General features: G+C 40.7%; 1 protein-coding gene across 2 annotated transcripts in view; it reads right to left on the bottom strand.

The window, feature by feature from the left end:
- Window positions 1-240: 240 nt before the first annotated feature.
- The window catches only part of HDX (highly divergent homeobox), a 41,350-nt gene continuing 16,554 nt past the window's right edge, over window positions 241-25,036 (bottom strand). For both annotated transcript variants that reach the window (XM_030449012.1, XM_030449013.1), the window contains 7 exons: window positions 24,063-24,116; window positions 15,847-15,993; window positions 10,520-10,727; window positions 7,239-7,318; window positions 4,361-4,444; window positions 1,909-2,031; window positions 241-888 (listed from right to left, as the gene is read on the bottom strand). In XM_030449012.1, coding sequence (XP_030304872.1) covers window positions 763-888; window positions 1,909-2,031; window positions 4,361-4,444; window positions 7,239-7,318; window positions 10,520-10,727; window positions 15,847-15,993; window positions 24,063-24,116 — 822 coding nt within the window. In that variant the 3' untranslated portion in view covers window positions 241-762. The remainder of the gene's footprint in view (window positions 889-1,908; window positions 2,032-4,360; window positions 4,445-7,238; window positions 7,319-10,519; window positions 10,728-15,846; window positions 15,994-24,062; window positions 24,117-25,036) is intronic.

Raw genomic sequence — 25,036 nt, 5'->3', positions numbered from 1 at the left:
TGTAACTACATTCATAAACCCCAAAATAGAAGTGTAAACATCTAATCCCATTGCTACTGTGAGAAGAGCAGAAAGCCATGTTCTGCAGCTATCAGTTTTCCCATATCCATCTAATTTGTTACAACAAAATGACTGCTTCTTTACATTATTAATTTACTGATGATCATTTTTTTCAGTTAACTTTTTTAGGGTTTTTTCAGCAATTTTGGTCAGAAAGTGAAGATTTGACAATCTGAAGTCATGTCATAAAAATGACTTTAATTTCAGATTTCCAAATGGGTTCGAGCACAATTCATGAAAAGCCCATTACTGTATTTGAATCCCCAATTTCTAGTCCACCTACCTGAGTAAAATTGGGGGAAAAAACCTAATAAACCAGACTGGTGAGCAAGCAACTCTGAAGCTGTCTGCGTGACAGGACATTTATTTTTCATTCTCAGATCCCTGCACAAAGACTTGGCTACAGAGCAAGAGTGATTCTGGAAAGTCAGAAGTTATCCTACCCAGGGCCCAGCAGCTGAAAGTGAAACCCTTTCCTCACACAGTTCTTTTGTTTCTGAAAAACAACATTTGGAAATCTCTTGACACTGCAAGGCGTAGCCATGACCCATGGTAGACATTCCTCAGGAAGGTCTGTGTCACCTTGGGCTTTCTTTTTTGGGCTGAAGGACACTGGAGAGCAAAATGCCTTTCTCTTGAAACCTAAGAGTTCTGTGGGGTTGCTTTTTTGTCAATTAAAAAAAAAAACAAAAAAGAAAGAAATCACAAACTGTCTGAGGCATTTTTCTCTGATAAAGAGGACAAGCTGAATGAGGTATCATCAGGCTCTGGGGATGTGTGATTGAAATCCATTTCTTCTAGGTCTGGAGGTAAGTCTGAGAGCAGTGCCTGCAAGGAAAAGTATTACAATTCAGAATGAGGAGTGTGCTCCATGTCAGCATTAAATGTCTGATAAACATGGAGTGAACAAACTTGGCTGAGCTTTCCAGTCAGTCATGATGCTGGATGGGTAAAATAAAAAAAGAACTCAGCACTGCCAGACACTGAAAGGAAAACCAGTGTTGTAAGCTGATGAACCTTGTAACAACCACCCCAGGAGTTTCCTAAGTATTGTGGAAACAGATTAAAACTTTTTTTTTCCCCTCAAGCTGCCCCAAGCCAAATTATTTATATTAATTGAATTAATATATTTTTAACATGCAAAAGCTTTAAAACATATATATAACCAAGCTCTACTTTGATCATGAAGGCAACAGAACTTGAAGCTGCATCCTAGATCATTACTGTTCCAGTGATTTATTTCTCTTCCCAAAGAGTTCAAGCTTACATCTCTGTACACTCAGTTTATGTGGTTTAAAAAAAATAAACAACCATAAATCATGTTTATTTTGGAAGTAAAAGTGTTGTATATTTCTTCCTTGCAAGTTAGAGTTTCTATTTTTACACCTGAAAAACTGCAGATTGTAAAAGCAAAAGGAAAAAAATGAAAAAGGAAAGCAACAAAATCCCTCCCTAAATAAAGCACAGAACATTACTCCTACAAGGCACGACCCAAGCCAGCATTACAAGAAGCACTTAGGTATCAACTGTGGTGCAGTGAAAGTGCACAAGTCTGGCTTTCTTCCCCAGATCTCACATCTCCAGACAAATCCCAGTCCCCTGGTGTACACTCCTGCTCTGGATGTCCCTTTGTAACAGTCACACTTCTCTGTCTGTGTCATTGCTTGTGTAGATTACAAGACCTTTCTTTTGCTCAAAGTTCAGCTCTTCTTTATCTTATAAGATGCTGAGCACAACAAAGTCCCTGTCATCATTTGAGCCTCTGGGCACTACAGAATAAAACCACAGGAGTGACAGACCACAAAGTGACAAACACCTTCTAGCAATAAAACCTGCTCCAAGATTTACCTGCTGCTGTTCTTTATCATCTGACTTAATAGCAAGTATCAAACTCCGAGTAAATGTCTGCAGTTCAAAATACTTCTGTTTGTGATTCTCCAGCTCATTCTCAATGAACCTGACTTCTTCATTCTGTGGGTGAAAAAAATGACAAAGTTCTGCAAACAATAAAGAGGACTGCATCACTCTGATGACACCTAAGCACACTTGTGTTAAAACTTATTATGATTCCTGCCAAAAGCAGAATGAAACAAAGGCAGAAGTTCTACACTTGCAGAATTACAGCACTACCCAAGCAGACTTTGCATACAGAGGGGTTTGAGGCCACCCTACCCCTGCACCCATGGGTGCTGATTAATTTCTCCTTATCCTCAGCAAGACACATGTAACAGAAACACTGCCTGCAGAATTACTGCTGTCCTGAAAGCATTAATGACTTGGGCCAAAGTTCACATGAACCTTTGCAGGAAGCACTGCTTTTTATTTTATAAGAATGACATTTAATTGCATTTTAAAATAAAGAAAAACAAAGCCTCCCTAGAAGGAGCTCTCTTGAAAGGCAGGTTGGCTGTGAGAAGAGAGAGCAACTAAATTCCATTATTACAGCAGAGGACTTGACACAAAGACCAGGGAAAACAACTTGAAAATTCTGCAAAGCTGTGGCAGATTAAAATAGAGCATCCTCTAATGCAGCTGGGTTTGACAGCTCACAGACCTCCCCAAGATCTCTCAGGTTGCAGAATAAATAGGAATGTGTTTTTAAAATGTGTTTTTAAAATGGAGAAATATCAGTGTGCATGCTGTGGCTAAAAAGGCAACCTTTCCAACCTTTGCATAAATCCATCTTACTGTACTTGCAAACTGCTTAATAGAAAAACAACAAAGTTCTTAATTAAAAATTCATATTTGCTAAGTACTTCAGTTTATTCCAAACCCCTCTTCTCCTTTAAAGTTACCAACTGATTAATATGCCAGATCGAAATACTAAATCTGTTGATCAAGGTAGAGCTGAAATTAATTTTCTACTTTTGCAAAGATCACATAACCTAAATAAACAGTTTGCTTTTCAAGATCAAAGTCACTGCTGTGTTTGGGCAAAAGGTGTCTGCACAGCAGCACCAAATGTGTCCTGCTTAGGCAACCATATGACTGATGAGGTTGGCAACTTGGCATCCAGAATGTTCCTTGCTGGCTGGTTTTGGTGGCAGCAAATGCTTATAGAAGCAAATGTCATAAGTGAGCTCAGAACCTGGCATTTTGGTTTAGTAGTGACATTTTCTTAAAATTATAACACAGAACTATGCTCTGCTTTTCAGGCTTGTATTTGCTCGATTGGCTGTAATTCGACTTCAGGTGATAGAGAAAGGTAAGAGTAAAGATGAACTGGACATTTTTGTAGGAAACCTTTTTTCTGATTTTTTTTTTCCCCAGAAAATTCATATTTCTTCAGCCAAAGCACTGCTCACCATCCTTTTTCAGGTTATAACAGCTCTGAGAAAAAGAAATTCTCAGTCTGCACTTTTGAGGCTTTTGTACGAAAATGAGCTGGCTGCATTTCTTTCAGCTGGAAACCTAGAAGCTGCCTATTTAGCAGTAGATTCTGCCCAGCCAAGGGAGGAATTCAGATTTATGCAGGAAACACACAGGCACAAAGACTAATCACTAATGTCAAACAACAAGCCCACAAACAGGATTCTGTAGGGCATGCTGTCACAATAAGCCTTTCACTGTGGTGACAGGTGACATTAAGAAAAGGTCATTCCCTCTCCATATTCATTCTTCACTGCCCTTACCAGGAAAACACTGCTTGAGTGAGTGATCTTTTTTGGTCTGAAAAGATGATCTATTTATTATTTTGGTAATTATCACTAGTAAAACACACCTGTTTCCTAAGGAAAAGAATAAGCAGCTACATAGATAAAACCATGCTCAACATACAACCTGGAACTGTGGCAGCCCTTAGGAGAGCAGCAGCACACAAGTAACCTTTACCATTTGGCAGAAGGCAGCAGCTGTCAGGTATCCAACTGCTTTTCCTCCCTCCCACAACTATTGCTTTCAGACATGTTGTGCACTTCAATGGTTTCTGCTCAGATCCCCCCCCGTTTTAGAGGACTCCAGCTGTTATGTCCCTTTCCAGAGCATCATACGTGTGCCCTAACACTCCCAAGAATAATTCTGACACCAAAATAAGAGTTTTGGTTCAGAGGCTGTGGAACATGAGGTGGGAGCAGGTCCAGCTGGAGTGATGTGACTGCTCTGCAGAAATGAGATTTTTCCTGTCTGCCTCTGGGCTAAAAGGCAAGGAGGAGATGGCACTGAGGGGATGATGTGTGGGAACCATTTCCTGGTAAACTCAGAGGAGTCTCAGGCTCCTACATGCCTTCACTGAACTCCTCACAGATGCACCCATCTGAGCTGCCTGTGAAGGACTGTCCTGTGTGACATCCCAATTACTCACCTTATAATCCAAAAGAGAACTCATCTGATCCACTTCAGAATTACTTATCATATCACTTTCTTCATCATCTATAATTTCTATTTTCTGAAACAGAAGGGAACAGTTCATTCCAACCACCTGAATGCACAGATTTGCCAAACCATCAGCAACCCCTATTTCAAACTGCCCCCAAAGCATGAAGGTGTCAGGACCTTCTGCTTGCTCAGGAGAAATCCTGCACTCTGGAGCTCCCGTTAGGTGGCAATCATGCACCTCAGCCACAGGCTCCAGGAGAATCCCAATGGGAACAGAGCTGAGAGCTGCTGCCATGGTGACTCAGGCTGTGTCCAAAAGAGGAGCTCTGTGTCACCAGGCTTTTGGCATTAAGTTGCATCCCATGTCTCACTGCAGCCTGCAAGTTGGAGTCTGTAAACCTTTGACTGAAAACCTCCTGCAGGGAGAAGGTTTTGGGGAGTTTACTCCTCTGAAGCAAAACAAACATCATGGCAAGTGACAGGCATGTCCTAACTGACCTAGTTCTTGCCTAAAAAAAAAACTGAAGAGGTCTCCTTTGACCTTCTTGGCCATAGTGCAAGTTAAATGCCCTCAGCAGCAGAGGATGTTGACACAAAGGCCAGTTCCAAGTGCATAGACATGGACATTTTAATTTAATTCATACAAATTCTTGAGACCTTCTTCAATGGGGTTTTCTAAAGGTATCTGAAGGACAGTGCTAAGGCCATCCTCAGTGCTGGTTGGAACTTCCAAACACATCCCAGTCATAGCTCAAGTTTTAAAAGCTTGACTTTTGCATTATTTACCATTCACATGTTCTGGTTTTCTTCCCAAGAGAAAACCCCATGTAAGAAAATTCTGTTGAAACATTATTTCAAGAGGAGACAACAGAAACTTTATACATTTTTAGTACCCCTACGAGATTTTAATTTCATTCTTATCTAAGCTAGTTCTCAAACAGATGAAATGAATTTGGATTAGACAGTGATAAGAATGGCATTTTTTACCAAGAACTCCTGAGGATAACTGCACAGATGAAACCAGAAATTGCACTGTATCTTTGAGAGGGAAGCAGTGCCACTGTAAGAAGGGAGGCTTGGCTTTTTTCACTATTTCATTCTTCTGTATACATTTATGAGACTATGTGATGAGCTAAAGCAACTCAACTATGTTTTCTAGTATAATGTTTGATAAAATGCAGGCGAGAGCCCCTGCTGACACTGCCCACTTTAATGGGTAGTTTTTGAGGTATTATTACTTCAGAAGTTTCTTTTCTGCAGCATGTGTGCATGTATTTTGTCCGCCTGCAGCCCAGACATCAGAAATTTCCTTGTAATCACCATGGAGAAATCTTTCAAGAGGGGTTCACAGTCTCTCACTTGTAGGACCCACCAAGCTCACAAGTATGTGTTGAAGGTAGGGAGCATAAACCACATTTTCTGTGCTTCAATGCCTGACAACCCAACTGAAGTGATAACATTTCAGAGGCTTAATGCCACAAAGATCAAACCCTGAGTAACACTGTGAGTCAAATATTTTTGGTTTTAGACTCAGCTTGAGAAAAGAGTCTCTAAATAAATGCCAAACAGTCACACGATCTTTCTCGTAATTATGCATTTTAAGATAGCAGGAAAAGAGATTAGAATTTCAAATATGCAAGTCCAGTGTATGGTAGTCCAATTTTTACTGCATATATTTAAAAGATTTTGTTACAGTGTTTTCAGAAGAGTGTAAAAAAACCTACTGTTTCCTCCTCCCCTCCTAATTTTATCAAATGATATCATGCTGGAGGTCAGGCAGACTGGAGAACTGAGTATCTCAGACATCACCTCTGCAAACCTTTTCCCTTTGTCATTTTACAACCTGTATCTCCATGGTAAACTCATCAGCCTGCAACTCAGGGTGATTATACCTCAGGTCAGAGCAGGCCACTAAGGTAAACAGAGAAGAAAACGGGAGCTGCTTCTGTTCAGGCAACCACAGACAACACAGCTCTTGGTTTGCAGTTTATGCCACAGATGATGGTATAATAACAAAAGAAAGAAGATGTTCTGTCCTTTAGTTATGTAGGAAAAGGGAATTTGCTGTTTGCTTTCCCACTTGAGGTTGTGTTTGATGAGTGTAACACAAATGTTCTCCTCCCATTTTGAACTCTTGTTGTTTAACATCTCACTGCAGCATAAGTGGAGCTGGGAACTGGAAGCATCCCCTGTTCATTCTGCAGATAACTTTTAAGATAAAAATTACCCTACCACTTGGGGTCTTCTCTCCTCTTCCTCCTCTCCTTTCTTCTAATTTGAGAGAAGGCAGGCTAAACAAAGGGGATATATTGTATTATTTCCCTCTAGCTTTGCTTTCATGTCTGACTGCAGTCAATTAAAACCAGCAAGAACAACTGTGTTTGTTCTCAGTGTGAATGCAAGTGAGAAATCAGAAACATCCAAATAATGCCCTGTCAAGGGTGTAGGAATGAAAAGCAAATCCCCAGCCTCTGAGCTCACATGTTCCAGGTGAGCCATAACTCTAGAGAGATTTAACTTTCTTAATCCTACAGAAGACCACTTTTAATTACTATTCTGTTTGTTTGGGTTTTTTTTATTCATTCTGTTTTACTGCACTCTCTACTTTTGGAGCACTACCCAAGCATTGTGCTCTGCTCTCTAGAAGAAAAGAACACCTGGTTGTTATAATAAAGAAGGTGCATAATTAAATTCCTCCTGAGTGTACACAGCTCTGCTGTTTTAGTACTTTTAGCACAGCTTCTTTTAGTGCTCAACCAACAAGGAAGGAAGCTTTCAGCTAGTGAAAAAACCCTGGTGTTGGAAATAACCTCAACAGTAGCAATTAGGGAGGTCATGTTTGTGGAAAAGGAAGGCATACATACCACATTATCAGCAGATACTGGGTTCTGGTCATCATCTTTGTGACCAATTTCTTCATTTTGAAGAGCTTCATTTGCCTCTTCTGCAGAAATAAATTAGTTTTTCAGAATTCATTCAAATTTTATGCCGAAGGAACAGTTTTTACCACTAAATGTGCCACATCTACTAAATACAAAAACAAAGGCATACTACCAATGTCTATTCATAAAAATACTCTATAACTTATTAAACATCATATCACAAGTGTTTCAGGGCAAAGTCATGCCAAAAGCTACCTGAAATGACAGGAAAACTACCAGTTCCACTCTTCCAATGAACCAAAACCTTCCTTTTTTTATGTTCAGGTTGAAATATCCAGAAGTGACAAAAAGTTTCACATCAGAGGGGTACAGAACTTTTTAAAAAATATTAAAATAAATCACTACATAAAAAATTCTGCATGCCCTGTCAGGATAGGGATCGTATCAGAATCCCACCTCCTTCTTGCAGACACTGCTTAGTTTTAAACCAAGAACTGACCAAGCAGATTTTTCCACTCTTGTATGGCAAGTGTTTATCCCTCATGAACTTAACCTGCTCCCTTCTGTAGAAGGAAAGTTGAAACTGTAAATCTTATCCTTAAAGCTCTACCATGAACTCCAGATGATTCTATCAGCCCTGACTGTGGCCAACAAGAAAAAACAAGGCAAACCCACTATTATTTTTCTGACCTTGACTTTAACTCTCCACCTTAATAGGCCATTAAGAAGAAAATGGTTGAGAGAAACAGCAAATCAGGAAATAAAACACAACACAGAGGCAAGATACCTAGGAAAAAATCTTAAATTATGTGATTAATTGTTTACTAACTGGAAATACACTCCACTCCTTCCTAGTGCAGGTAAAATCAGTTCTGCAGAGGGCAGAGCTTGCATGAGAAGTGTCCCCCAGTCCCACTCCCACACCCCAAGAGTAAAGGAGGCACAGGGCAGCAGTGGGACACTGCAAGAGAGAGCTGACACTGATGCAGGGTCTATCAATTCCATGCTAACCCAGGGGCAACAGGATTTAACTGGAGGTTACAACACTTGCAAAGAGAGGGTAATATTTAGGCCAGACCAGAGAGAGTTATTGTTTTCAATAAGTAAAATACCTCTAAACTGAGCAGATTTTACCTGAAGTTGGTTCAAATAAGTGTAATCCACCACCAGCCACAACTTGAGAGGAAAATTTCTGCTAGCAGCTTTTTAGCAGAAAATTTCTGCTAAAGCAAATGGGAGGACAGTAAAGCAGGGAGCAGTACCCAACCCCATCACCAGACTGGAGGACTGAAGGTGACTGGAGATGTGCCTCAGGGACTCTAACAGTCCCTGAAGCACCAGCCCTGGCTCCCTAACCCTGAGAGCCCCCACCTGCATTCAACAGTTGAAGGAAGCAGCTCCCTACAGCACTTTCAGCTCTTTAAATATTCATCCTGAGCTGACATGAGCTGGCACAGCTCCAATGGCCTCCACAGAGCTGTCTGCACTTCCACAAAGTATGGATTCAGTTAACATATGTTTGTAAGAGGTAAGGCATCATGAGAACTTTCATGCCTGGTTTTACACCAGAGTGCAGCTTTTTTTTAATACATATTTACACACTACATTTAAAGAGCAAGAGGCATTGACACTTTCACTCTAATAAGGTGACTAAAAATATCTTTCTCCTGTGTTTGAGTGTAGGGGTTTTTTGTTGTTGCTGCATTCTTGGTTTTTTTCATAAATTGGGACCAAACATTCTAGTTCTCCAACTTGAAAACAATCACACATGTGTGACTGAACAGGACACATGATTATTGGTGGAAATCTTTTCCAGAAAGCTCACAATAAGCTGAGCTGCCTGGTACCTACTCCTTGGCACAGGAGAATTGAATAGAAGAAATTCTTGTGTTAGAGGAATGAAAGTGGGATTCCTGGATGGTGTGGAAATCTTACAGTTTTCTTGCACTTCCTTAAGCTTTGACCCTGATATTCTGCTCACAGCCTTTCAGCCTCACCCTGTTTTATGAAAGCCTCCTTCAAGAACTGCAGTGTTATTCCTCACTCTGAGCCACAGAGAATTCAGACCCTTCCCTGTCACCATTTTCTTCCAAACACATCTGACTCAATCTGTTCCTTCCCCACCTCAGGCAAATCAAAGAGTCTCAGTGTCTGCATCTCCCTTGCCTTTCAATCACTTGACCCATTTCTTTATCATCTCATTCTCCTTACAGTAGAATGTGACAAAGGTATCACAAATTCACTCCCAGCAATCCTCCATTTTTTCTACTTCTTCCCTTTAAATCTCCCAAACAAAATGACAAGATCAAGCCTGGCATGTCAAGCTGCAATAGCATGCACTGGATCAGACCTTCCTTGAGCTTGGAGAGCAAAGGCTCTATTGATCTCTCCTAATCAGAAGCACTGGGAGCAATTAGTGGAGCTTGTGAAGGCAGGGAAGGTTCATCAGCTCTGGGCCCCAAGAGAGGGAGAGAGGGTCTGAATGTGGTTAGGGGGCTCTGGGAGGTGGAGTCAAAGTGAATTAAGTTTGTGACACTTCCCACTCAGGACCATGCCATTTCCTGACAGCACACAGACCCCCTGGATGTGGACTTCTGAGGCTCTGAGTGGTCCCTTGCCACCAGCTTTGATCTTTTCTGTGAACTTGTATTTGCTTGTCAGAGATCACATCCAGGCAGCCTCATGGCAGCAGCTCCTGGGAAGCTCTTTCAGTTCAAGCCCCAGTCTGAGCTAATCCATCTTCTGAACCATCAGCATGAGTTTGGTATCAGGAAACCTCTCCCTACACAGCTCTGGGCAGTTCACACCCTTTAGTTTTTGTTTAGATGAGACCTGATGGTGTGATTCAGGCTGACAGGAAGGGATATCCAAGCTGGCGGGGGGGAGCTGCCCAGTTATCAGAGAGTAGTTTTTAAAAGCTGGCTTCCTAGGGAAGGGAGATGGATTTCTACTCTCTGTCTTGGCCATTTCTCAGTTGCATCAGCAAATTGTGAACTTGTCATTTAACTCTGGATGGATCTGGCAGAAACAGAGATTTTGAGAGCAAAGGTTTCTGCAAGATTTTTGACAGCCCCAAAAATATTCATATGGAGAGAAGTAGAAGAAAGAGACCAAACAGTACCTTCAGTATGGCCAAGTTAGATACCTTGTGACTGTCAGACACTCTTTCAGACATTTTTGAATGTCTACAACAGAGAATCCAAAGCATGCACACTGCACAGAGTTAAAAATATATGCACAGTAGTAACTGCATTTTCAAATACCTTGTGAGCTTCCTTCAGATAAGCAGATTGATACTTCATCATTCCTATCATTATCATCCCCCACTTCAGTAGCAGTTTCCTCTCCTGGATTAAGTGCTGATTTAGAAACAAATTCAGATTGATCAGAGAAATCAGCAGGACCTCCTCTAGGGGGTGGGACCTCAATCCCCATTAAACGATATTTCCGTCTTCGATTCCCAATCCAAGTCTTGTAAGAGAAATAAACATGAATGAAATCAGAAACTATAATAAAAGCAACAGGCCCACAACCAAGTGAAATTAGCACATCTCTATGACAGGAACAAGAGTTTAGCCAGCAGTTCAAGGGAGGTGGTTATCTCCCCCCTGTATCTGACCCTCAGGAGGATTTCCTGGAACCCTGTGTCCAGGTTGAGTCCTTCAGCACAAGGGAAAAGGGAAGGTGCACAGCAAAAGGAAAAGAAGCAGAAGTCACAAGACACAGCAAAGGAAGCTCTGACTAGAACTAAGAAAAAGCTAAAAAAAAAAACCAATCTTGAAAACTTGAACAGCTTGTCCATAAGAATCTTGGCATCTCCAGCCTTGGAGGTACTCAATATTTTAATGGACAACACCCTGAGAAACCCAACCTAACTCCAAAGTCAACCCTGCTCTAAATAAAGGTGATCTTGGAAGGTCTCTCTCCACCTAAATTATTCAACCAATTGAACAGAGGATCTTGGATCCAGGTTCTCCCACTCTGCAACATCCACAAGGGGACTAAAGCTCACAATAACCCAAATGGCCCACCTGGTCTAGGGTTTCATACAGCACAGAAGAAATTGCCCAAGGTGGTAGCTCTACATGACTGCACTTTGATGACAGAACCTAACTTGGCAGAATGAAGTTCAGAGCAATACTGTCCCTCAGTCCTGTTTGGCTGGTGCGCAAATCTCTAAGAAACATTGTTTGTAGTAAATGTCCTGCAAGCAGTGGTGGAAACCCATTCATGATCAGATGCTGTAAGTTCATTTTACATCAATAAAAGTAATAGTCTCAAAAAATAAACATCTCCCAAATTCTCCAAGATGATCTCTATCACCATTGATTGAGTTCTCTGATAAAGTCTACAGTAAGTATACTTAAAAACATAAAAGTAGAGTTTAACCTGATATAATAAGAACTGTCTGCAATTCCTCACCTCTTAGCTCTCTCCTTTCCTTTGCATTCCTCAGGCTTTTAACTTCTCATTCAATTTCAATCCTACTTAAGAGCTCTTGTACCCAGACACTTTGTTCCACCCCAGTCAGCTCACCACTGGTGTCCCAAATTTTTTCTCAGAGCAAGGAATCATTTTCTCTGCCAACTCCAAACTTCCAGTCTTCCTGACCTGGCTCTCCTCCCCCTTCCACAACACCTAAAACCCAGCAGGAGCAGCACTGAGCAGCCTCATGTTCCAGAACCTCACCACACACTGGCCCAGGATGGGTTATGGTGGAGTTTGGCCATGGAAGCTGACATGATGCACACACAGCACGGTCATTACCAAGTTCTGAAGCATGCTCAGGGCTGGAACTTCTAAATTGCTAAAAATCAAACCCATCTACAGATAGGTTTGTGCTCCAGAAAGCACAGGCAGCTCCTTCTTTTCAAAAACTTATGATCAAGGCTTGGCAAAGGGCACATCCCTTCCATAAGTCTGTGGTGCAACAGAGTTTACCAAACACATTAAAATATTAAAGGATTTTTTTCCCTTAAAGCTATACTAAACAACACTACTCTGGTTTAAATCAGAAATGCCCACGTTGTTCCTCTTCACTATCACACTTTCGTTAGCAACAATTCTGATTGAATGAAAAAGTTTATAAAAAAAGCTTTCCTTATAAAATTTTATCAAACAGAAAAATTACAAAGAACAGCAGTCCTAACTACTAAATATAGCTTTATGTTGTCATAGCTTTGAGAAAAAAAGAAAATTTTAAAAGCTGAATCTCTTTAAGTAGCTGAAAGATAGCATGCTTAAGAGTATTTTTAGCAAATCATTTTTGTTGGGTGAAACTTATTTTGCCACCTCATGAATTTTCCTCTTTAAAGAACATAAAACAGAAAGCTACTTAGATATTTTTGTACATTATATACAGGGTTTTTTGGGGAAAAAAAAGTGGCCTCTTCCAGACCTATTTCTCATTTTTCCAAACACTGCATTGCCATTCTTTAAATTTTCTCATCATCTTATTATGGTGGTAAGAAATGGTGCTAGAAGTTGCAAATCTGCTTCTTTATTCTGAAAAAATTGAGCAAAAATGGAGTCACTTGGGAAAGGTAGATCTTACCTCTCTTTTTATATCCCCTTCAGAGCAGAAAATCTTTTGGTCAACTAACTGAATATGTCATAGAAGACATAGTTATTTTTATAGAGTCTTAAATTTAAATGGGAAACAAAAGCAATAAGTTTCCATTTCCTGTATGCTGCATTTACCAGAGAATATTTTGGAGCAGGAAAATGATGGGTGTAAAAGCAGACTTGTTTTTCTAGGTAGGAAACCAGCTTAAGAATTCTAACTATATCCCCCCAACACCACCTCCTTAAAAACTCCAAACACCTGTGAAGTGCATGTGATCAGGCTCTCTGAGATAATTTTCAGGAGCCAACAATGACCTCAGGAGCAACATCCCCAGCTTCAACTGAACAGATGACCAGGAAGAGTTAGGGAACAAGAGTGGAGTCCAGGCAGAAGAAGCCAGCATATGTCTGCCCTCAGGCAGTTTGTAAATAAGCAGACTGGCAGGGAGCAACTTAAAACCCATGATTCCAGCTCTCCAGATATTGAGGTTAGGGTGTCAACGTGCTAGAAAGATCCTAGGTTGGAGCCCTGAGCAATCCCACTACACTGAAAAAATAAAGGTGGAATATTCCAAGTTGTTTTTCCTGAGTCTGTGTTGATGTTAAGCCTGTGGTGGGTGCCCAGGAGGAGCTTGTGACCTTTTATGAGCACAACCTTTACAGTCTGTACTGAAAATTGTCATGCAGTTTTTTTCTATTCCTCACATATTTCTGAGGAGTTGGAGAGCTGTCATTTGTCTTTCTCAGATACTTCACATCTCACTGCCAAGAAGACTGTTCCACTTTCAGATGCTATTTTGGTATGAATGAATAAAATTAGTCAAGAGAAATATAAAGAAAAATGTGTAAGTAACCACAACCCCCTCCAAATAAATGTAATCAGGAATAATTTTAATGTAATAAAAGAAATACTGTGAGTTTAATGAAGTATTGGCCAGAGGTCATGTATTTCAGAGCTGGACTTGTGGGTTTTTTAGTAAAAATATTCTACAGTTAAATGTTTGCATGTATATAAAATTTTACTATGTATATACTTATTGTGTGTATTATTTTATGTATTTATATTTACTTGGGTTTTTTATATATATATGATACTTATTACTATTTTATGCATGCAATATCCATTTTATGAACATCCCAAATGGAGGAACAATTGATAGTTGCACACTAACTGGAATTTAAGGCACACTGAAACACAGAGGCAACCAAGTGTTGCAAGTAGAGCTTGTCCCAGCAGTGTCTCTCAGCCCATGGGGCAGAGGTGCTGGGCTTTGCTGGTGCCCTAAAGCTGACTATGTCATTGCTGGGTCCTAAATCCTTGTGCACACTGATCTCTGGACACCCCTGTTTGCTTCTGAGGAAAATGCAGGCTGGCAGGTAAGGAGAAGCACAACATGCTGTGCCTGTAGAGATCCCTAAACAAATTTAGGGCATATCCTCTAGGGCAAAGGATGGAAAATACCTCTCCTACAGCTGGGACACACACAGTGTGCCTGAAAGAAAGGAGGAAGGACTGAAGATGTCACTCATCCTGTGGCATTAATTCAGCCTGTACAAAGCAGTAGCACAGTGCAGGACCAACCTCCACCTCATTCTTGCTGCAATTCTCAAGTCTACCATGCAGAGGAACCAGAGGCAGAAGCAGGGACAGACACTGGCAACACCACCAGTTACTCTGAAAAAATCCTTTTGTTCATTTGTGTGTCTATGTTCTGACCCAGGTAATGCCAGGGAGCCTTCTGGAGTTGCTCAGAGCCTGGTACAACTGTCCTGAAAATAAAAGCATTTCAAGCAGATGCTCTTGAAAGACTCATAGAAAGCTTCACACTGTCACCCTGCGTGCCACCAAGGATGTTCTTGAGGGAACAAAGTAGGGGAGGTGAAACATGAATGTCCATTTTGAGATGCTGTAAGAAGAAACAGCTCCACCTTTCAGAAGGAAAACTTGGAAAATAGGGAGCAGTTTTCTTCTCTACAAGGAAAAGAGTAATTCTTTCCAGCCTCCAAAAGTAAAACCTCATTTTTTATAAGCACTCAGGAAAACAAGCAAGTAAATAACCAGATTAGGGCTCCATACTGGGGGTAGCTTTGGCACTGTTTTGATACAGCAACCCAAGAAAGCCCTCCACAAATAAGAGTTGGAAATAGGAGTTCCTAGTTCTGCTGTTGTAGCAATGCCAGAGTTTTAAGAAAGAGGTGGAAGAAGAGGGGAAAGGCTGAAAAGACAAGTCACAACTGTCACTCCCATGATGAGGGAAAGGAAGGCTCTAACTAGGTTTTTTGTATTGCCTGCAAAGACAGTCTGACAACTTTCTGAAGAATGGAAAGACTGAATGAATGAGACCCCCAGTTTGAGAGTTATGATCTAGGTGCTAATCACACAGCTGATGCTGTACCAAACTTCTCAACCTCTGCAAGAGATGATGTGGAATTGTTCTCAGGAATCAGGTTATCTACACCAAAACTGTACTTCCTAAAACAATCCTTCCTCAACAACACCTACCAGCCTACCAAAGGGAACTAACCCAGAATTCTTTGCAGTACCCTTTGCCCTTTAATACATCCCAACCTGGCTTGAAGACAGTCTTGTAAAGTATATTTTTCCTATTTTTGAGCATTTTCTTTCACATGTTTACAATTATTTTTTCCTGGAAGCCTTAATGAGAAATATTTTCCCTGCATGAAATGCTTCTTTTGTTTCCTAACAAGAACTTAAATCACCCTTTGCAGTCATTTAGGATATCCCTAAAACAATGTAACACTTTTACTTCAAATCTCACTCCAGTCTAAAGAGACTGTCAAACGGCTCCAAGTGCCACTTCTGCTGCTGATCAACACGGCTCTTACCTGAGGGCTTTTTTCTATTTATAGACTGCAGAAAGAGCAAGAGAGCACTTCCCACCCTGGTCATTCATTATGTAACACGTGAAATCTATTTCAAGCTTCCTCATGAAATTTTTAAAGGCTTTCATCTGCCCTATTTTTGCTTCTGCGACAAGAAATGGGAAGACTCTGGATTTCTTACCCGCACTATTTCACAGTCAACATTTAATTCTGCAGCCACAGCTTCAATTTTCTCTCTGCAGACTGAGCCCAGGCTGGTCATGCCATTGTCCCAGTATTTCTTTAGGGTAGCTAAGTCTCGGTCACTAAACTGTGTGCGGTCCTGTAACTGTAAGATAAAAAACAAAACAAAACACTGTTAGATTAAAAAAAAATTCTGCTTATGCTGTTCATTTAATTTCCAGAGGTCTTGTATACAGTGAGACACACGTTACACTGTCTCCTTGGCTTTCTTCTCTTTTAACTCTCCCTTAAGAATTTTTTTTTATTATTTTAAGTTTGTTTTGGTTTTTTTTTCCAGGGCAGTACACAATTCCCTGGGATTTGCTTTAAAGGCAATAGCAGTGCTAATGCAAGTTTAAAGTATTTAAAGCTTTGTCTCAACTCCACCTGATTTTAAAAATTTATTTTATTTTATTCTGTAGGACCTTACTGAAAATAACTTTTTTCCCCATTGTGTTGTTTACTCTCTCCACCCAATTTATGCAAATTATTCCTTAAGGCTTTTCAAGTTTCTCACCCTCCCCCACCTAGAATTCTTTTATCTTACTGCAAACTACAATACATGCATAATTCAAAGGATTCTGACTTCCTAAAGGGAATACTTTAATGTTTGTTTGGTAAGCTTCAGAGTTTAAATTGGTTCCACTGTTCATCTGTGAGCTCCCTGACTCTTTGTGTGTATTTTATCAAAATGGGTGATAGTGGATTACTGAGAGAAGGAGTAACACTGAGAATCAATTCTCAGACACCCTACTACTTCTTGAACTGTCATGGGCATACAGGATGATTTGTTTGTAGAATTCACAGGCTTTATAAAAAATTTTAAGCCCAGAATTTCAACTAAAATCTCCAGTTTCTTTATAGCAGCCTATGCTTGTCATCTCTTCTGCTATTAAAAGTACATGAATGCAACAGTAAATTCTGCACTAGCAAGGAGCCACACACACCAAAGCTGTCAATATTTCAACTGTTGAATCTTGGATGACATTTTTTAGATATCTGAAATCTGGGGTATGTTAATTTAAAAACTTTAAAATGGAACAAAAAGAACTTTTGCAGAACTAGAGCCATTTAACAATCTTGTGGAGTTATCTGTTTTAATCCTTGTGACTCTTCAGAAGACAGCATTTCATTCTTTTAATAAATGACTGTTTCTCAAAATGTTAGAAGCACTTGGATCTCCTTAATATATGAATATAAAACAGGAGCACCAGAACACTGTCTCCCTCAAAGAATCCCAGGTGGTCCAGTAAAAAAAAAAAAAACAAAAAAACCCCCACCACAACTGTTATTTTCAGGTATATTCCATTACTAACTGCTACCAGGTGCTCAGATTTTTATCCAGGCTATCTTTTCATGTGTTGAAGTACAGAATTAAAGAAGCTGTTTCCATCCTCGCCATCCCTGAGCACCCCAGGTATGCTGCCCAGGAGCTGCTCTCCTCTACTCCTGCACATGAGATGCTCTCCCAGAGGGCACACTGCTGTCTATTTTTTCATCTAAAAGGAATCCACCTGCCTCATTTTGAGGCTGCTCCAGGATGGGTAGAGAAGTGCACTAAGTGAATTTCACCTCCAGAGCTCCCTGCTGAGCAAAGCTGAGTCCCTGGTGCCCATTCACCCTCAGCAGAAGTATGTTTTGCTGGTATGCCTGACCTGAGCTCTTCCTATCCAGCAAGCCATTTTCAAAGAACAAAAGTTCAGTTATCTCCTCAGTCACTGCAGCAATAGCTCCTTTTATAGCTGTTGGCAAAGTAGATTGTGAGGTCTGGAAGAGATGGAAGAGCTCATTCTGGTTCTGCAGTCACGAAGCGGCAGCCAAGCACCAAGGAAAGGGAAGACAGAAAGGAGCAGGATGGCAACACCTGATCTAACAGGGGAACAGTCACTCCAGACTCTCCTGCTTTCCTGAATGCTCAAGACAACCTTCTGAAGTATACTGGGTGTTTTTTAAACATCCCTAAGACTGGCTGTTGGTTCTGGAGAGTTGGCACTGCTGAGCCTGCAGCAGCAACCCAGCGCTCACACAGCGCCCTGTGCTTAGCAAGAAAATAAAGCTGCAAATGTCTTCAATATGCACAGCTGAAAGAAACCCCCTGGAACAGACTGTGCAAATTCCCCCTCCCCAGCAGAGGGGTGAAATGAGTTCAGGTTTCTGCTTGCCACATGCTTTTCCAGTTACCTAAGAAAAAGTTTCTTCTTCTGAAAGAACACAGGTCAAGAACACCCGCTGACAGAAGAGCTTGGGATCTGCAGCAAGGATCTCATGACAGACAAAGGCAGAGAGCAACTGACTGGAGATGGAGCTACCAAAGGGATGGTACAGCAGGAAGGGTGCAGAGGCTGCCCGGCTCTTAACTGAATACAAGGATTTTAAGTGGAGAAAACAGCACTTAGCAAAACCATCTGGCCTTCAAAACTGTACTTTAAAAACCTTTTCTGTTTTAGTTGGATGTTTATTCGCTCTGACCATCTCCTCTAAGTGTTTTGATAAAACTATTAGATAAATCACTATTCAATGGTTTGCACCTCACAACTGCTGTATGATTTTGTTGCCAGGCCAAGGTTGTAGAGTCAGTCTCAACAGCTTAGATCAAAGTTGATGCTTTGAAGTTAGGGGAATGGTCCTGTAGATATGTTCCCAAATAAAACTTTTGCAGACACTTACAGTGGAAAAAACCCCAGGAATTATGTTTTACCTCCCTGTCAAAAATTACCCCTGGTGTTTCAGATGACAATAAATATTTTTGTTGTTTTGTTGCTGCTACTGCCACACCAGGTCTTTATCCTTTCACCTGTTCCTGAAGAGCTCATTCATGCAGCAGCACATGAACCACACAGATAACGAGTGCAGGTCAGAGAAGGAACTGAAGAACAAGTTTTTTCACTTAAATGATTTTTTCACTCAAGAACAAAATCAAGGGGAAAAAACAAATGCATGTAAAAGGAAAATGGCACAAAAAGTCAGGTTCCCCCACAGGGCTGAGGAGAGCAGCCCCAGGGAGATGTCTGGCTCCATCCATCCTAGCAAAATCAGTGTATTCTTCAATTGGTACTTTTTATCCCACTTGCACTTTTCTGTTTTGGAACACAAAATTTTTGCCATTTTTTTCCACCAAGATCAGCACTGAGAAACCTCCTGAAGACAGCCAGGCAGTAGGAACTGAGCCTCTGAAAAGCTGAGATGTACCATCTTAGGAAAGGGACATTTTGGCAGCAAAGTGATGACTGTAACACAGTCAGTTGGTCTCTGCAGCAATGAAAGACAGAATCTATCAGTTTTCTGGACCTGAAATTTCACAAGTGCCCCAAAAGAAAGAGTCTTGACATTTAAGGGCTCTGATTCACCAAAAAGTTGCTGTGAGGGCAGCAGGCCACTGCAGAACCAGACATGCTTGATGTTCTTCCAGAGCTTGTCTACTTACACTGCTCTCCCTCACTGCACCACCCTAACCCTCACCAGATGGAAATAACCCTGCAGCTTGGACAAAGTTTAGATCCAGACTGACCACCTCTGTGTCACTGACTGTGCCATATCCCTTTTCAGGAATCCCTTATGGAAATCACAAACTACACTGGATACCAGGATCATCCCCTTGACAAAGACTGTATGTAAGTTTGATTCCTGCATTTTAAGCTGCTCAAAAATGACATACTGCTTTTACAAGTTTTTGTCTGAGAAAAGAAAGGGTAGGATTTCTACACTGAATCTGTAACTACACTTCCATCAATTTAGTTAATAGACTTGTCATGCTTATTATCATCAGAGGAACTGATGAAACAAGAGAAAAAACCCCACAGTCCTACAAATCTCATAACGTTAGTGGTTACGCATCAGTCAGCAGAGGAAAAAAATACCAGAATATTGAAAAGCATCATATTCAGCACAATGCCTTCCACAGCTGAAGACGAGCTAGCAATTGAGTCCATATTTTTCCTTCATTGTACCAACAATTATGAATACAATTCTCATTTCCTCTCTTCAGATCCTCTTCTTGTTGATTTGAGGCTGGGCTTTATCCCCAGCAGTTATTAACTCTTTGCTGAAGCCTTTACATTTAGCAGTCCTGTTGCCCATCATTTGGAAAGCAGAGAGCAGCTTCTTCCCCAGCAGCAAGCAGACTACCAGCTCCCAATGAGGAGCAATCCTTGTGAGCAAATGGAATCAGCAGTTCTGTTGAGCACAGGGTTAAACCCTGCTTATCCCCTGACCTCTCAAGTGTAATAACAACATTCTTGTAAGAGATGACCCAGTTTATTATAGACATTCCTGGCACTTTGCCCAGCCCTTCATAATACCCACTGTGCATGCAGTATTTGTGGTGCAAATCTCATGCCTGTAATTGGTAAGAATAATTGCATTGCAGTGGAGTGTCCTTTTTATTAGAGCCAGCTTTTGCAGATCAGTTTTTTTATGCATCAGTTGAAAATGCTTCAAGCCACATGCACAAAAGCTCTACACAGTCTTCAGATTATTAATAAAAGACATGCTAACTACATGGAAGAATTGGAGCTTTAACATAAATGTAATACTGTTTCACTTGGGCTGCAGCTGAGCACAGCATATTGTTAACAAAAAGTTGGGTTTATTTAACCTGCAGTGAAATCATCAGCTCAAGAGTTGAGTTCTGATCCTATGTGATGAAATGTTCTAAGGTACTGGTTATTTTTAGCAAACAAAGCTTTCAAAACAAATTTCAATCGCTACCACTCAGAAACTCTACCATGGAGAAAAAAGCAAGGAATCTCACAGGGGAATACTTCTTCTGCACATGATCAAGGTTCCTTAAAGTAAAAATAGTGATGCTTCTCAGCAGTACTCTCTAGCAAGCTCCCTGTCTATAAAGTAGAGGCACTTCTTACTTTAGGTTACTCTATAAACACATCCAATCTCCATCTGAGCCAACCTAAGGCTGGCTTCATCTGATACCCACTCTCACACTGGAACCAATGAGTCCCTATCTGCTGCTCCACACTTTTAGTATTTTTTAAGGTCTCCCTCATGTTCCTCCACTCCCTCTAAGTCAACTCCTTTCAACTCCGAGGAGACACAACCCATTTTGTTGCTCCCTACATGGCTATTCCAACCCTTTGATCACTGATATTGCCTCCCTGCTTAATTTTGGGAGGAATGGGAAGGTCAGAAGTGCACTCAGCACTGGCTCCTGGGTTTCTCTAAATGAGCATAGTGCTGATTTGCTTAGTTCCCCATTCCTAAAGCTGCCAGCATTCAGCTCTCTGCACTCTGACACTACTTAATGCCTAACTGATTGTTTCAAAGGATTATCCATTCATATCTCAAGATCTTATTTGTAATCATAGATACTTCTAAATAAGCCATTCTACATCTAATAATGTATTCCCCCATATTTGACTAAAAAGTCTGCTTTTCCAATTTCTGTCCAGATATGAAATCCTTTCCAGCCTGCAGGGCCCCAGCATACAATAACCCTGGGTGGGACTTGGGTGCAGAATAGCATATAATAAAAAGATGTATTTTGTCTAAAATTATGGTAAGATTTGCCTTCCCTTTGCATTAACTGATGGACTGCTCTTGGGTGTAGTGAAGAGGTGCTGCTCACAGCAAGGTCATGACATGCTATGTATGTTCACTGTTCAGTCCTGTGGAAATCTTCAGGTTGAAGATGATTTTTCTTCTCTTGCTGAAGACTGACTACCTTACTGAGACACACTCCAAACAACTTGACTGAAATAAAAAAATTTCTTCTTCCTGGCCTTTTAGGAGAAGAGAGGAAGGTGCACAGGTGAAGAGAACTTCAAGTTAAATCTGGTATAATTTTAAAACAAAAGGTACAACTGAGGTGCACTTTGACTTAAGGAGGTTGCAGTCCTTGTTATCCTCCCTGTGAAGAATCCAAACTCAGTGCCTTGGTTAAAGGCAATGCATTGCAGACACCCCAGGACAGAATTCAGAGCTCCTTCATTTCCAAAGACGCCCTCATGAATAACTGAGAGGATGATATTTCTGGACCAATATTCATTAACAGTCAGGATTATGTCATCTTACAGCATAGCTGAGCAGACTAGAAAGACTTTTGCAGAACTGCGCAGTTTTGATTTCTCTCTTGATGCAGTTGAAGGACAGGGCAAGGAAAACAAAACATCAAGGCAAGAGATTAAAAATTCAGAGCATCTAAAAGACTATCTTCTCCATTTTAAACAAAATACAGATTAGCCTTTTTACTGTTTGAATGGCAGTAATTGCCATAATCGCAGATCTACAGCTCTACCCATTCTATTTCTGTTCCCTCATGCTCTTTCTTCAAAAGAACTTCACATCTGAAACTGAAGTTTCCAAGGAAGTAGGAGTTTTTATTCTCTTTCTGTTGTCTTACACCTGTGTGTACACAGCAGTTTTAGAGTGCCAACTCCTAAACTTGTCTCCTTAAGAAGGCTGATTATGCATTCAAGTTGGAGAAAGTACATCCACAAATCTGGAAACAGATGTTGTCAAACCAGACTGCATTAACCAACAGGGTTTATGCATTTTTTATTGATTAAAACAAAAGACACAGGATTAAAGATCTTCTAATAACCATCCTTAAACTGTCTGAGGGTTTTAAACTTATTGCAGAAGTTTCTTCTACAGCTTGTCTCAGACATCTAGCATGACCACCAAGCCTCAACAACCCATGCAGTGCTGAGCAGGAGGGGACATTGTCCTGTCCCACTCCCTTCATGGCTCCCAGCCACTGCTGCCTACTTCCAGCTGGCTCCTGCACTCATCTGATCTCCACTCAATTCACTAAGCACAAACCCAGCAGAAGAAAAAGTATCTGACAGGTCAGACACTTGACCTGGATCACCTTGCAATTAGATATCAGCTCCAGATGAGGTGGCAGTGAACCAGCAGGGAATGGGGAGGGGAAACCTTCTCCTTTCAACAGTGATGTGCTTTGAAATCAGCTCAGCCTAACAGTGAGACTGTACTCCAGGACACTCACCCAGCTCCCTGGTGGTTTAAAAGGTCATTTAGTGACAGAGGGAAAGTGCCTTTCAGAAAAGCTGCTTTTCAAAAGAACCAGGACTTAGAAAAAAAGGAGGGGGGAAAAAAAAAAAAGATGTGATGAGCAACAACAGGGTTTGTATAGAGGTATTGGTTCCTTTGGAAGATGCTCTTAATTCTCTACATAAATAGAAGTAAGTGATACTACCAGAATCTGCAGAAACTATAAGGGTGCTATAGTTGAGACCTAGCAAAAGTCTGAGAAAACACAATTAATATGATGGTCTTTAGATTCTGACCTCTATAGGAAATGCTAACAAACTCATTCCTTGTGAAGACCAAACAGAAGAACTGGAAATTAAAATGGAAAAAAAAGATAAGAGTACTGGGTACAGCAGAGAGGAGAAGGCAAGGAAAGGTTCCTCCATTCCCTAGACATCACTGCCAATGCAGCACACAACACATGTCAATGGTTTGATGGCATCTGTTTGGTTATTGCAGCCACTTCCCTAATTATTGCTTCTAATAAAGCTGGACTAATACATAACAGCCTCTTGAAAAGCTTGGTGGGACCATCCAACCTGCAGGTTCAGGGTGTATTTCCACAGCAAGCAGAACTGACACGCTCTTCAAAAATGCAGTCTACCCTTGAGCAGAAATGTGGAGCAGCAATCCCACACAGGAGCTGATCAGAGGTGTTCTCCTGACAAAAGCTGGTCCATACTTTGTGTTATTGTGAGCTGAGGTCACCAACCTGGCTGATTCTGCCTAATGTGAAGTGATATATCATGCTCCAAAAAGTTACTACAGACAGCACAAACCAACTCTGTGCCTGTGCAGAGTAGCTGCAAATCTCAAGCATTCAGTTGCCTCAATTAACCACTTCTCTTTTAATATGAAAAATGTATTCTGAACTCCCAGTCCTTATCAATTCAAATGTTGTATTTCAGCTAATAGCACAGTTCATACACCTGGCCACCACTGTACTTGACACAGGATTTTGACCTTGACCTGCTTTTAAAGATCTACATCACCTCTTTGTTAACTAAAACACTGCATCTGCAGGTGACTTTCCTGTTAGTCACAGTATAAAGGGAAAGAAAACCACCCACACAAGGTAAAAAGGACTGACATTTTCAAAAAGGCATATTTATAAACTTTTCATTCCTTCACTTGATGCATTAGATACTTAAATGGAAAGATACTTACTGCTCTTTTTCTGGAACAACCTGTAATCCAAGGCACAGTAAGGTTTCCTGAAATCTGTAGAGGGGAAGGAGGAAACAGAACAGAAAACAACAGCAGCTTAGGTTGCTGTGACAGCCAGTACTGAGCAGCTTTCACAAGACTTCAATATTGTGCATTCAATTCCAATAAAAACGTCTTTCAAGCAGGTTAAGGTTTAAAAGCAAAACAAAATCACCCTTAGCCTTGCTACTGTAAAGATTAAATAGAAAAACTGTGTCTCTGGGTGATGGAGAGAACACGACAGCAGCCTGGGTGTTTCTCTACTTTTGCTATCTCAAAATTTGTATTTGAGAGTACAAGTTTTCACCTTCAATCTGTCACAAAACTGGTAAGATGAAGAAGACTGGAGTTAGGCAAGCACCAGTGTCAGACAGAATTACAATCATGTATTTTTCAATTTCATCAGTTAAAATTCAGAAAAAAAAATACTATCATGTTAGTAACTGAACTATCCCATGTCAGATGTTAACTGATTATTAGCAGAAAAACTGGAGAAGGGGAAGGGCTATGAAGGCAGGGATTAGCTGCTTTAATTCCCATTCCTTCTCCATCATTCTCAGAGGTCAGACTTTATTAAATAATCATCTTGGACTGTTTTCCCTGGCCATCTGAAATGTGTCAAAGCTTGGAATAGTTTAGGCTTATTTAGGATTCCATGTTCATCTTCTGCTGCAGACAAGCAATGCTTGAGAGACTAAACATAGCTGTTGAGAGATTAATCAATCTCAAGTCATTACACACACTATGTATGGAGGAAGAAAAATCTACACACTTCTGCTGACTGTATCAAAGCATCATAATAGTTTTTGTATTTGCAAAGTGCTCTACTAATGAATCTTGCAGCATGAGCACAACCAAAGATAGGATACCTGGTACAGCTTGTCTAGTGTACAAGCACATCAGATACTTTTATTCTTTGAGCTTTTAGCTGGAAG

The sequence above is a fragment of the Calypte anna genome, chromosome 4 (assembly GCF_003957555.1).
Source record: "Calypte anna isolate BGI_N300 chromosome 4, bCalAnn1_v1.p, whole genome shotgun sequence".
Classification (NCBI taxonomy): domain Eukaryota; kingdom Metazoa; phylum Chordata; class Aves; order Apodiformes; family Trochilidae; genus Calypte; species Calypte anna.
Note: the sequence above shows the minus strand (reverse complement) of the source record. Positions and strands in the feature narration are given on the sequence as shown.